This window comes from Nannobrachium achirus (assembly GCF_963921795.1).
Source record: "Nannobrachium achirus genome assembly, chromosome: 14".
NCBI lineage: Eukaryota > Metazoa > Chordata > Actinopteri > Myctophiformes > Myctophidae > Nannobrachium > Nannobrachium achirus.
The window spans coordinates 30653060-30668336 of record NC_137821.1 but is presented as its reverse complement, the minus strand read 5'-3'; the positions used below and the strand labels follow the sequence as shown (position 1 = coordinate 30668336).

Sequence of the window (15277 nt, the reverse complement as noted above, 5' to 3'; positions counted from 1 at the left end):
GGTTGTCATCTGCTGAAGTGCAATGTCCGAGATGACGAGGAGTTTGAGCAAATAATACCATAATTGTCTGTTGCTTTGCTGATCCCCCCCTCCCCCCACCCCCCAACAATCATCAAAAAAGTTTAAAAAGACTAACAACGCAGCAAGCATACTCTGACTCATGTACACAAATGTACCTCCATACGCGCACAGTCAGTATCAGGAGCTATAAGGCAGAGAGGCTCCATTTTGTTTTTGGGGGAAAAAAAATACAAATAAAGAATCAAAGAGAAAAAGAAACAAAAGGAAGAAAAAAAAAAAGAAAAACAGCTGGCTCCCCCTCCCCAGTAGTTTGTGGGTTCTAGTGATCCCATACTGTTCATCCCGTTAGGCAGTCACCCCAACCCTCTGCTCCTCAGTAGCCATCTGACAGAGGCTGCTAGAGGGCCAGTGGCTCAGCAGTGTGGGAATGGAGGGCAGGACGGAAGCCGGAGTGGCAAGTCACCAAACCACGCTCTCCCAATTCAGCCAATCACCAAAGCCGGTGCTGGTGGAGGTTTCGACTGAGGACGGAACGGACATCAGCAGTGAACCTAAGAGAGAGAGAGAGACAGTCAGGTATAGAGACAGAGATGGTTGTTGTGGGCGACTGCCTCAAATCAACTGCTAAAGTCTAAAACCATAATTACAAATTGAAGAGTATAAACTATTATGGACAGCTACTATCCATGGCAAAAATAATCATCACATTTAAAACATGCCGGACAGCCGAAGACCAGAGACTTTGTAACTAAAGATCCTTGCAAGTTACAACTGTGTTTTCTTTCATTTATATGGTAAAAGTGGTAGAAAAGCAATTTACCATTTGAGGTCGTGGGTTGTTGGCTGATTTACCACTGTCTCAGGGTTGTTTGGCACTCGGCTTCGCCTCGTGCCACAATCCTGAAACAGTGGTAAATAAGCCAACAACCCACAACCTCTCATGGTAAATGGCTTACATCTCCGACACCATTGGAGCATGAAAATACCCAGATTTTCAAATCAGCCTCAGGTGGGCGCTAGAATAGCCCACGTCACGTTTTGTCCAGTGACTCTTGAATCATAGGTCATACAATAAGAATTTGGGATTCTTGGATCATGACTCTACTCCCAATACAGTTGTGTGTGTTAGAGCCAGACTACATTTTCCACAAATTTGAGTTTTCTTCAAAACACACGTTTTGCTACAATTCCTACAACTTCTGTCCAAAGCACAAAATCTGTACACATTCGTCATGTGATCAAGATGTATCCATCAAATTTTCCATATTCATTCATAGTCATTGGCTATGACTGACTTCCAACATTTTCCCTTGCAGGCCCTGTGTAGGCAAACCGGCCTGCCGGCGATGTGCACTCCAAGGAGTGCACTTTTCTTCTTTGACATGTGTTGTAGTACTGACAATGTTACACAAAATGATGATGTAAAAGGCTGTTAATTCTAGGTGCGATATCATCATCATTTTACCAATGTCATGATGCTTCTTACCTTAGTGCATCTAGCATAGGCAGCAAGTTAAGAAGTGCTGTGTCACTAGGGTCGCTGAACCAGGATTTGATGGGTATTGCATTGTCTGGAGAGCACAAACACACCAGAGGTCAGAAGAAAATAGAAGAATGACATGGATGTGACAATAGGCTACACCATCAAGAAGGACAAGCGTGTTAGGAAGGATGTTTATATTACCACAAACAGCATAGTTAGTTTGCTTAAAGTTAAGCCCTTTGCACACAGGACAGTTGCGTTTTTTTTGTTTGCTGCATGAATAAAACGCATTGCATTTGGTGTGCAATGCTGTGCGGAATCGGCGCTGCAGATCCCAAAAGGAGTCATAAAAGGAGTGATGAGACGCACAAATCGAACTGGGTTCGATCGAGAAAAAAACGCACGGCCGCAGCCACTCGTCGCACGGCTAATTCGGATCCGGTGTGCATGAGGTCGTAGAGAATCATTGTTTTCTTTTTTTTTTTTTTTAAAGAAATTGTCCGTTTTATCCATGCGGATAAACGTGCCTGTGTGCAAAGAGCTTTAGTCTGGGCTTAAAGAAAAACACTGCAAATGTTGGAATGTCTGGATTTTCTCAGAAGGGACATGATATGAGGTGAAATTAAATCTACACACAAAAAATAAAGGTCCAAAACATATTCCCTGTGAATGATTTAGTGCTTGAAACACAGAAGGTACAAGCAAGAGTAAAGTCAAGAACCAAATCAAGATAAATAACAGAAGTAAAAAAGTGTTAACTCTTTTGCCGCCGAACAAACGCTCGTTTCTTTTTTCACGCAGCGACGCCGCCATACCGAGCGCTCGTTCTTTCCCCGGCAGATCCTGTCTAAGCAGATGAGGGGTGGCGCGGGTGTCTGCAGTAGCAGCAGCTCCAGTAACGCTAGTCTCAAATCTTGAGCACATATAAACAATAATGGCAGCGGGATCACTTTTATGGTTATTTTCTATGCCTGTATCTAGTTTCTCTATTTCTATGCTCTACAACTGGTGCAACTGAGGGACAAGTATGAATCACCCCAAAGTGAACAAACAGTCCTACCTGGATGGCTGCGATAAGCTCCAGGTGAATTGTCCAGGATAACAATACTGGAGAGGTCATCATGTACTACGGACAGGTCTTTAATATAACTACCTAGATCCAATGTACAATGCTGCAAAAACAGAAATGAGGCAAAGGGGGTGTTAAATTCCCACAAAAGAAGAGTATTTTGAGGACTCAACACAAAGATAAAAACATTCATAATAGGAATGGGAATTGATACAAGATTAATGATACCAATGCCATTAGCGATTCTGCTGATTGGTCTGATTTCTTAATGAATTCCCTTATTGATTTCAGATCACCTTTCAGTATGGCTTTTCAGCTGTTTTATTATCTCAGAGTTTGAACAGTAGAAAGAGAAAATAAAAGGCATCTATGTCCGCCTATTAATATACATTTGATAAATTACAGTGATTCTTATCTTTTCCCTTTAAGCATTAGAGACACATGATGTAATTTCTTTGCAATGAGAAATTGTGATAAAATATCCCAGCATGATAAGAGGGATCTCCCATTCTTGGGTCACACCATTAATCATAATTTCTTAACAGTTGCCGATTCCATGAGGTTAATGTCTCAAACGCCTGGCAAGACATATATATTATATACAGTGACGTCATTACGTGCGCGTCCCGCGTCTCTGACGCATTCACGTTGCCTAGAGACGCATTCACGTCATTGCCCTGGGGTCCCACGGACGCATCGCCTCCATTGGAGTCCACGTTAAAATAATTTACCACGTCGCGGAAAAAAATATATTTTAAAAAGTCCACAGACGCCACCATTATTCATGGGTGAAGGCATGCTACTTAACCCTACTTTAACACAAATGAAATCCGCGTAGAAAGTCTTAAAACAGACGATAGAACTAACAACAGTGCGTTCTATCGTCCACCGACGCCATTCTGTGTGCCCGTAGATGGTCACAGAATTCAATGGGTGCCTGAGTTTTAGCGTAGCACCGGGCCGCTCTCTGACCATAGTGGCACAGCATGTTAGGTGATACACCAAAAGGGGTTCCCCCACAGAACGTGTGCAACTGACGGCGCAGAAACGTGACGTCTCTACACTGGCAAAACAACAGCGTCGCGGTCAGGGTCCCCGCGGAATGAACGTGTCGCAAACAGCATTTCGTTTCATTAATATCCTCGCCAGAAACTGCCTGCCGTCTGTCTGTCTCTTTCTGCATGCAGCGGAGCCACCGCACTCTGCACTGCAGCAGCATGAACGTGCTCTCTCTGTCACTCTGATGTGATGCTGCTACGTTTAGCTACATGCTAAAGCTACTGCCGTGGCTGCTCTTCTGAGGCACAGTCAGTGAGGCTGGCAGAGGGTCATAAACTCATTAAGTCATAAAAAGACGTCTGATTTTCAAAGCGGAGAAACTAATTATCTGTGATTTACAACAGCCGTTCTCCGGAGCGCTCCACTTTCTCATAGTATTACGTCGAGTGGTCTCTCCATACACAGAAGTATACTCAAATGTTTTACTTAAGTAAAAGTATCTTCTACTGCAAGTTAAAGTCAGGAATTCAAAATGTACTTGAGTAAAAGTATAGGCTACACTTTAGGACTAAAAGTAAAAGTACTCATTATGCACAATTATTCTGTATCACATGTTACCAAATAATATCCTTTGAAAATAGCCATGGCTGAAGTGGTTATGTAGGCTATACTTTTCAAAGTAACTAGTAAAGTTTTCAAATAATTGTAGTGGAATAAGTACAATATTTGCCTCTGAGATGTAGTGGAGTAGAAGTAAAAGTAATGAAAATTGGAAATACTCCAGTAAAGTAAAAGTACCTTAAATTGTACTTATAAGTTACCTTTTTATTACCCCAAGAAAAAAAAAAAAAAAGACCATTATTGCACCAAAGTAATCAACAAGCTAAAACTATACTATCAAAAATGTCCAAACATTAGCCTAATTGTAAAATAATATAAGATAGAGGCAAATATAAATAGCCGATCTAAAAGCTCACAATGCAAGAAATAAATAAAATGGGGACCCAAATTGGGGACCCATAATTTTTTTCTGGGACTCATTCGAATGACCACCTGTGGGTCCCGGGACCCATTACTTTGAAAACCTATTAACATCACTGATATATATATAATAATCGCCAGTTACAAACTGGTGCAGTACCTGTCTGTAATATCTGCGTCTCAGGATGTTCCTGTTGTTGTCCAGCTTGTCTGCCACTGCCGAGCCGTAGATCTCCATACTGGCCGTAAACACTACCAGCTCATACCACTGGCTTACCTGTGCACACACATAGCCACACACAAGTAACATACGTTTAGCATTGATATGTATAGGTCAAAGTCAAAGCGTAAGAGACCATTTGGTCTAGAGGGAATTATTTCAGTGGCATATGATAAATAATACAGGCCATGAGCCAAACTTAAACGAATGTGTTTAATGGCATGGACCTTGAGCACAGTGTTTTAATCAAACTTACCACTTCTAAAAAGAAGTCTACATGCGGCCTTTTGTGGACGAAGAATCTAACTGGGTGCTTATCAATGACAACCTGTAGGGCAGAAGAAACAAAAGGACAAGATAAAATGTTTTTGTATGATTATATTTACTTCCAACTTCTTTTTATGTTTTGTGCATGTGGAATATTTGTCTTTTATATCCGCAACGTGGGTGACCCAAGCCAAATGAGAGAGAGAATTTTCAGATTCATATTTGTTCTTTGATTTCTCTGTTTTTATTTTTTCTATAATTTTTATCCCACGATTTTGCAACCCATTTTTCACCCAGTGCCAATTGCCTATGTAATCCTGGGCTCTGCTCTCCCTCTGCCGCGCCTGGGGAGACAACGGACTGACCTCATGCTTCCTTCAATGCATGAGTAGTCCAAGTTGTTTCTTTTCACCTGACAGGGGGGATTTCCCCGGGATGAACGTAGCGTGTGGAAGGAACACGTTATTCCAACCAGTTCCTTTCCCCGGCGGGCCAGGGGGAGGCATTATTGAGACCAGGATTACTGCATGTTTTTGTGAGGGTATCAACCCTAGGAGACACAGGGAGGGCATGCAAACTCCACACAGAAAGGCCTTATCGCCGACCCCACCTAGGGTGTGGGCGCTGATGACGCGGAGGGAGAAACACACCCCCAGCACCCACAGCGTCCCCCGGCGGGAATCGAACCCAGGACCTTCTAACTGTGAGGCGAAGCGCTAACCACTGCGCCACCGTGCCCCCTCTTTGATTTCTCTGTTGTTGTTGTCCTGGGTGTAGAGAACAAAAAGCCACAACCAATTATTTTTGTGTAACTTTTGTATCCCCTTTTAAGCAGCATGTACCTTGAGGATGAAGTCTGGCGGTGTTCCGGGTCTCACTGTGGGTCTGACGACCCCGTCATGGTGAGAGTGGATCAACGTTTCATCCAGATCCAGAACCAGGATCTTCCTCTTCACTGCATCTGGAGGGGAACACAGTACACACACACACAAACACATCAGTTTTAGTATTACAAATAATTATACCATGCTGTAGGCGTGTCACAATTATTACATATTCGCCTGACATCATAAATAAAAACAAATCAAAAATAGCTTAGATAGCAGATCTACAACCACACAACATGTCCCCGGTTGTGAGCCGTTGATTATAAAAGATACAATATTTTGGACTATTTTGTCATTATCAGTGCTGTGCAATTACTGTTTACAAAGCCTAAAAGGAAAAGGAATCTATTTTGATTCATATGCTCCAATGCCAAAATCACAATTAAAATAATTATTCACAATTATTTGTATGACAATTTATCGTCACATGATCATGACTAGGGATGGGTATCGAGAACCGGTTCCCCGTGGATCGATTCCTTGGAATAATTAGCCAAAGTCCTTAACGATTCTGCTATCGATGCCTGCATTTGCGCGATGACATCACACACGCAACACGCTGCCTTGTTTTGTTAGACTGCAGCCAACATGTTGTCTAAGCAGAGGCATTCTTAAGTCTGGCTGTATATTTCACGAGAATGTGCATGTTAATGTCACAGTCATTGGCTGCACCTGTGTGCTATGCTAGTTTTGATAATGAGGCGTCAGCTTTCCTAGTTCAGTTGTTACTCAAGCTCACTGCATGAACGGACAAGTCTCCCCGTTCTGTGTCCGAGCTAGAGTGCCCTAAAAACTTTGTTTTGCAAGCCCGCCTCCCACGTTCTTTCTACAAAACGGGCTACATGTCCAAAGTGCTCCGTATTGCTAAATGCTCCCCTATAAATCATATTTGCAAGAAAGAAAAGCTCTGTAAATCCGTTGATCCAAACTGTAGAAGACAGTGCTTTTGCTTTAGCCGTGTATAGCAGCAGTTCCACAAGCTTCGCAGCCGACATTATAGAGTAGGCTACACTGTGCCTTCACGTTCCGAGCGCTGCAAAAACGGGACGTTGGATTGAGCACACTGCAAAAAATAAACTTTTTTTTTGGCTAAAAATAAAAACTACAAAAAGAAGAAAATTACAGGTGGAGCATAAGGAGGGGAGGAGGTAGAAAAGACCATTGGCCACTATTTCTGACCAGTCACCAGCATGGCTGCAAGCACTATACTGTATAGCATAACAGATGACCACACAGGGGCTGTGTATGCTGTGCATCATCTATTCAGAGAATATCATATAAAAGAATGTATGTTAAATGAACCCATCAGTACTCTTTCTCCCCCCCCTGCCCAATGAGAATCGATAAGAGAATCGATAAGGAATCGGATTGATAAGCAGAACCGGAATCGCTAAAATCTTAACGATACCCACCCTTAATCATGACAGCCATACTATGCTGTTATTTTGAAAGCAACTAGTCACAACTCTTTGGAACAAAAGAGTTAAGGCCAGGCCACACCAATGCAACTCCTTGCAACTGCCAATGGTTGCAAGTAGTTCCATGGCGTTGAATTGGTGTGGACTGGCCATTAGAATGGGTCAAGTTTGTAAAACAAATTATGTTTATACTGTATACTTGGCAAAACCATCACTTGTCTAAGAATAGGTGCAAGATTATGACTTAATGACTAATATGTCAGATACGACACCAGTAAACAGACTCAAAGAGATGAGGGGGGGGGGGGGGGGGGGGGGGAATAAATAACATTGGTTTGGATAGATGCAATCTATACAGTCCTGCACATTAATGACAATGACATGACACAAAGACACATTAATCACAATGACAAGATGCAATGGACTGCAGAGTGAGCCTGGATGCAGTCCATTGCATCTTGTCATTGTGATGCTTAGAGTGAGTTTAGAAGGGGTAAAGGTATAGAGTTAATGTGGGATCCATTGGTAGAAACACAATAGTTTATCCAATTATTAGACAGTATAGGGCAGGTGTGTCAAACTCATTTTAGGTCACAGGCCGGATTGGGCACAATGAAACGTCATGCATCAGTTGTGTTTGTGCAAACGCATGTGCATATACTCCGGCAGCTTCCATTGCTTGTTTTTTCAACTTGTTCTCTTTTGTCTCAGTCACTGCTATAGCCATTTCATGCATTTAATTCATTGTGATGTGAATAATATTGCATAGCATCGTATGATTGTATTAACTTACAAGAAAGATGTGATGACAGATTTTATTTCAATTCTTTTTTTTTTTTTACAAACATGGTTTTGAGAGCCACATCCATTTAATGTAATATTAGCAGGCACAAAATGTAGACCTAAATTAAACAAATTGTAAATGTAGGCAACACAATTGTACCTTATTGGTATTAAACAGGCCACTTGTTAACAGGAGCTCACAGAAATTAAACTCAGACAGGACCATAACTTTTTGTGTTATCTTTTAGCACCACTGTATAATCGTAGCACTGTACTATTTACAAACTGTTAATAAACAATTGATTCAATCAATCAAAACAGAATTGGCGTCAAATGTTTATTGACGTGATCACACTTACAATACTAGAATAGTCAGAACATAACAAATCACAATATTATGACACTTAATATTTTTCACAGAGCATTTTGCTTACATGACATGACATTTGAAGTGCATCAAACAGTGTCACTCATTTCTTAACTTGCTGGTTTGATACACCCTTTTCAGCCTTTATTTGATAGCTACAGAGGAGAGAGACTGGAAACGCAAAGAGACAGTAGGTGAATGAGATGCAGCAAATTGTCTGGCTGGCAAGGAAACAAACTGTGGACTTGCAGCCATTCAGGCATTTGAGCTCATGTAGTATGCCCTAGCCACTCTGCTATCAGGTTGCCCCCCCCTACTGGCATCTCTTGGCTTTAACCAGCCTGTCAATATCAGGGACCAATTCCTGACCAGTTGTGATATTATTTCATTTGTCTGATGTCTGTGTAAAGCTGCAAGGGCAGGTTTGATGTATTAATGTTGTTCGTTATGGAGAAAGCTTACTCACACAGTGTCCTGGTTTCCAGAGAATATTTGAGGCAAAGTCTGTCACCTACATCTGTCCCAGCCCAGGTATTGACAGAATGAGTCCAAAACCAAAGCCTTAAATGTATATTTCAAAGCCAAGTTACATTTAACTTCAATTATTTCCCTTTGGAGTTCCTCCTGCATATGCTGGCGCTGCATTGATGGCAAATGGTGAGCGTTCCTTCATGAGCTGAGCAAAGTTTTGGAAATGAATCCGAAAATCACTTTTCAGCTATGATACATGTATTTTGTATATGTACCCATGCTTTTTGTATTATTCCCATAAGTGACACATACAGACTAGAGGGAGAATGGGCGGGTTGCTCCACTGGAGATAGTCACATCTACATACAGACCTACACATCTCCACACAGGCACAAATGCTGACAAAGTTATCAATAACAACTTTGTTGAAGCCTTGCATGTTAGCAGTAAGCACTCTCATATCCACCAAAATACAAGCATATGAAGCTAGTCTGGGTCAAACAAACTCTAAAAACTGGCTTCCTTTTCTCATTCATGAATAGGCCAATTTCCACAAGCTGCTCCCTCTGCTCAACCAGTGGACTTTGGTATGGTTCGGTAGGCCCGGCCGTGTCCAAAAGTTTGACTTTTAGATAAAAAAATGTCAAATTACAGATGGTTGAGTCCCTTGGCACTGGCACTAATAAGGTGGAGGGTGGTCGGTGCTTACACACAGAGAGTGGTTTAAGGAGCACCTCGTCCATTTTCAACCATATCTTCATATAATTGGTCCTCACTAATGCTCATTAGAATGCTGAAATAGAAGACATTGTTCTGTATAGATCAGGTCAGCATATCGGTAAGATATCGTTAAGGTATCGGCCGATGTTGGCCTGTATCAAACTGCCTCTTTTGTTAATATGAATGCTGCAGATGCTTTCTGGGGAACTTTTCAATGATGGAATGTGGGACACATTTTCAATAGTGGTGCATCCCTAGTCAAAACAAGGGAAGCACCATTATTGAAATTTTGTATAAAGAGGCGTTGCTTTTTCAAATTCATTCAGTGTGTTGTTTATGCCTTTTTTTTTAGAAACCCTTATACAGATAAATATTAGTTACCGACCATAACAGCAATGTTGACATGGGTTATCGCTATCGGAAATGTCACATTGGTGCATCAGTATTCTTGTCTTAATAAAAAAACATTGCAGTTTGAAATCATGTTTGAAATGACCAAACCTGCCTTCCGATGATTCATTGGTAGGGTTTCTGAACTGTCCACAGCCCTCCACTGAGACCGAGTAGACAAAATATTTGGCATTTTATGAGCATTAGTGAGAACCAATTACACAAAGGTTGAAAATGGGTGAATTGCTCTGTAACCTATTCTTTTCGATGTACAAACAACCAACACAACAGTCTCTACAGAGAGAGATTGGAGAAAGCAGCTACCGTACACAGTTAAAAAGTAAATGGCTATGAATACAGCCAAAACCCTGCAGTAAACACTTTGAACACATACCTATCATGCAATTTCTTTACTAAAGATTGAGAATATGCATTCAATGTCACCAAACTACCAATACAGTCATCAACAATTTGCAATAGCTTGAGTAGTTTATATGTACTGTATATATGTTAGCTAATGATGATATGACATATGTTGTACTTTGAACTGCAAAAACACAAGCTCCTGTGAAAGTTATCTGGTGCATTAGACCAGACAAGATTGAAGAACTGAAGAGAGATGCGATGGGGGTACATTCTGGGGCTGTACTTAAAAAATATCTCATATTATTTAAAGTAATATACTAAATCAACCAATAAACAAATAGGTTTAAAGGAGCTATAGTCAACTTTTTCATTGTATGGCTGACATCCTAGTCTACAGACTAGGATGTAAACAAAGTACCGGCCCTGTAAATGTAAACAAAGGGCCAAAATGATTATTTTATCATTATTTTACGCTTTTTGTGGTCATTTTTTAATTGAAACACATATATGAAGCTTATTTTTTTATAAAATATTTTCGAAACATTATTTTTATTTTAGCATCCGTTTTTCAAGAAAAAGTTGACTATAGCTCCTTTAAGTGTAGTGGGGATGAATAAGAGAGGATAACAATGTGAAAATGATGGTTGGCATCTGATCCATCTGTCAGCTATATTACATACAGTATGTGTTTGTGTACAACATACAAGAATGAACATCTTTTCAAGTATATGAATGAATGAACACATATAGGTAATAGGTATGCACTGGTGGTTGTGAATGCAGAGCCATGCCTTGTGACGTGCAAGTGAAATTCCCCCTCCAGGCTAACAGAGATTGGTTCCATTCTTCAGAGACACACCTGATACTAGTATTACAGTGGACAGCCCGTGAGTTATTGGCAAAAGGACATACAGTAAGTGAACATTATTCACGTCACCATTACTGTCTAGACAAAATGACTGTGGCGATGGCTCAAGGGTGAGAAAGGGCACCCATTGATGGGTTAGGGCGGGGAGGTGTGTCTGTATACAGTGAAAATTCTTCTGGGGATAACTTTTCTTTTCTGCTGATGAGCATTTCCTGGTCTATGGCTTGGCGCCTTAACGTGGACAGTTTCTCAATCTTGTGATGGTTCTTAACTTCTTCCTCTCTTTCACTTAAGTCTATACAGTGTCAAATAACAAGTAACAATAACAACTCATGGCACACCAGGCTACAGAGCATGTTGTCCAGCTGCAAAGTCATGGCTTCAAGGAAGACTCATCACCCACCTTCTTTCCACTAAACGCTATATAACCAGACAAGAATACCATTTGAGCTAAATGTTAAAGACTTATTAAAAAAATGTACTTACTGAGTCTGTTTCTGGAGATAGGTGACAGAGGCAAAGTGTCATATCGCACCGTCTGGTACTGGATTACCTGCAAAGGCACCAAGTAAAAAGGAACCATAAGTTAAAACTAAAAGTGCAGACGTTTATATTATCAATAAACAACACAAGAGTATAATGTGTGTGTGTGTGTGTGTGTGTGTGTGTGTGTGTGTGTGTGTGTGTGTGTGTGTGTGTGTGTGCACAATAAAGTGTACAGAAGGTCAGATAAACGTGATCTCGGACAGACCTTAGACAAGTATAAATGAAGACTATGGATACTATCTATTGGGTGAGGGGAATGGAATATCAAAAATGAAAAAACGTTTATTTCATCATCCAAGCTGATTATCATTGAATTATAGGCTTAGGAATGCGACAAAAATAAAACAATATCCATGAATTCAAGTCTCCATAGGATGATTATAGAAAAAAAGAATGCCAATATCATTATACATTTTGAACATCTTCCAAGATCCGTATGAAACCCTAACCCAAATACATGGGATCTTTTTGAAAACCTAAGTACACCCACACCCAAAGTCATCTTGCATCAGGTTATTGCCAGCCAAGAGCAAACGTCCATTCACTCCCAACTTCTCTGCCCTCCTATAGTGGGGGTGACAACAGAGTGGACCTGCGCCAGGCCAGTGCTGCTCCAGCCCAGTGGCTCTGTACTTTTCTCTCTTACGGTTATTTTTATCCCTCGCCCCCCCCCAGCTGTCCGTGGGTGTCAATGAAGCCAGGGGGTGGGGGGGTTCTTGCAGGGTGACTTTGACTAAGCTTGGGCTGCTTGGTACCAAAACCCTGAAGGCGGCCTCCGTCTCTGTCCCCTCACAGAGCTACTTGGCAGAGTCGAGCTCAGGGAAAGCCTACTGGTGCTAACAGCTGCCGAGCGCTATGGGGGAACCTGACACACATTCAGCTCCCTATACTTTCGTGACCAAAGCCCTCTCTCCAGTGCATATTGGATGCCCTGGTGGTTCCAACTTTATTATATCATGTTGACAATATGCTGCACCATTACACTGCTATGGTGTCATGAATATTATCAATAATAGGACATAAAGCGTAAATCTCGTTTGCATAAGATTGTGAAATGCAGGTTGTAGGCTTGCTTAGGTGGTATCAAGTTATTAATTATAGTTACTATAGTTATTAAAAAGTCCTGATGGTATGATTTTCAATAATGTATGTTCAGCCTGACGTGTCAGTATCCGCCATGGAAACAAGGCATTGGGTCCTCAAGCAAGATATGCTGTGGAAGAAGGGTGCTTATTTCCTAACAATTCATTATTCTATGAGCCATTAAGTGATTAAATACTACAATACTAAGAAGGCTAATGAATATTGACACATCATTGTATTCCAGACTTATTAGACATGACAATGACATGCTACAATGACTTCTGTCAGCAGTTTTACTTCTCTTTTACACAATATCAAAATATACAGTATACCCTTGTGAAATGTAAACTTCTTAAGGTATGGTAAGGTAGGTAGTAGGTGGTTCTCTTAGTGATCATGTTCAAAATAAAAGAAGGAAAAAAAGTTTCGTTCTTGAATTTTGGGTAGAGTCAACACTGAAAATGTTGGCAAGGCCTTAGGAAATGTATTTCTCTATTATTACTTATCCTTTATTCACTTTACAAAACACAAGTCAAAAAACTCAAATTTGACATATGCCTATGTTACATCAAGCGGCTCTCTTTTTAAAACCAGATACATGACCCTTAAACTTCTTCATAGGTAGGCCTAATGAATAATGATAATGATTCTGATTGCATTCCTCAAAGCATAAGCTCTCAGTTGATGACATAGTGCCAGTACATAGTGCCAGTACATAACATACTGTAAACAACGGTGCTTAACAATGTATGTGCATGTGTTAGAGAGAGAGAGATTGTGTATGAAAGAACAGTGGGGTCTCTGTTCTGATATAATCCCTTTCACTTTACCCACAACCTGGACTGGAATACTCACTCGGAGGGCCTGTTGACAACACGTGAGTGTGAGTGCTGCACAATAAACTGCAGACAAAATCCTAACAGCCATACTATTACAACATACAGGCCAGAGCACTCTTCCTGACACTGATGCCCCTTGATAAAAAGTTTAGAGTCGAAGTCCACTCATATTTCACTGCATATGCATAACATCTACAAAAAAGACTTCAGTGGGTGTGAAACACCTGTGTGTGACTGGCACTGCCACCTTAAATGCCAGGTTTATTATAGAGGCATTAGTAAACCACTGAAGGTGACCGCAGTCTGGCATGTGTGAATGTGAGATGCTCATTGCTCTGCAGTGCAATTGTATGGACCATTCATTCACAATAACCCAAAATTAAAGAGAAAGGCTGCTTCCCTCCAGATATTGACATTTCTATGTATTCATACATCAATGATGTCATGCACACACGACAATTGTAATGCCAGCAAATGTGCATTATCACACCTCAAGTGAAGAACACATGAGGGGGGGGGGCATTAAGAGGGTCTATATATTAAGAATATTTAAATACATATAAGTTGTGGCAGATCATCATCAGGAGGACCTAGTATTCATTCACGTGACAAGACGAACTGCTTCTCAAACAGACGTTTAAATGCTGCTCACCGTTCGTAGGTGCTTCCTGAGGATGTACAAGATGAAGCCCCATATTCTGGACGTTACACCGAGGAAAGTGCGGATCCCAAGTAAACACTGTCGGGTCTTCAGCATGTTGACGAGCAACGCAGACCCCCAGGCAACACAGGAGCAAGTCTTCCAATTCTTAGATGACACACACCGTGTGCGAGATAAAAGTTCAGACAAACGACAAGCAACTTGCTAGCCTGTGTTGATGTTCAAACTTCTTTAGCGACAGCGAAACCTCTTGGAGCAGTTCAGATGATGAAGAGAGGCCAATCAAACGTGTGAGTACCTCGCTCTGCACACTTGTGGCACAAACTCTCATTGGCGAGAATGGTATACCATTGTGACTATAGTAGAAAAATATGTAAAAAAGAAAAGAAAAACGTGGTCAATACTATGCTGCACTTACTGGGTGGTCGTTACCACGTAGCTCGTTGACAGGCTAAGCTCTGTGTCTGTGGAACTAGCTAGTAGCCGAGCAAGCTAACGCTAATGCTAGCTCGGTTAGGGTGACCACCTTGAACCTTGGAGAGAAAAATAGCCTCAAACTCGCGGCTCGGCGTCTCGTCAAAGTGCCGTGCGAACGCGCCGTTGTTCGTCGCGCCGTCCGTAGAGAGAAAAACGTTCCCAAAGTTCCCGGAGTCGGTCCAGTCGGCATATAAGAGCAGTTTGTAGTTCACAGCAAATCCAGAATGAAACTGCGAGCCGCCATCGCCGCCTTGCCGTCACTTCCGCGAGAGGAACCCAAACGGAGCGCGCAGCACGTCCACGTGGAAGGAAAATAAACAGACGTGGACGAGCAATGGAGGGAAAATATATGAAAGATGAT

The 15277-nt window shown here is 41.4% G+C and overlaps 1 protein-coding gene across 1 annotated transcript; it reads right to left on the bottom strand.

Annotated features, from left to right (window-relative positions):
- Positions 1-218: 218 nt before the first annotated feature.
- Positions 219-14535, bottom strand: LOC308297767 (CTD nuclear envelope phosphatase 1A; the record flags this gene model as incomplete). Its single annotated transcript, XM_080741332.1, has 8 exons — positions 219-572; positions 1508-1592; positions 2565-2676; positions 4714-4830; positions 5030-5101; positions 5883-6001; positions 11797-11863; positions 14431-14535. The coding sequence occupies 8 exons, from the start codon at positions 14533-14535 to the stop codon at positions 512-514; spliced, it is 738 nt and encodes a 245-aa protein (XP_080597458.1). The 3' UTR covers positions 219-511.
- Positions 14536-15277: the final 742 nt, after the last annotated feature.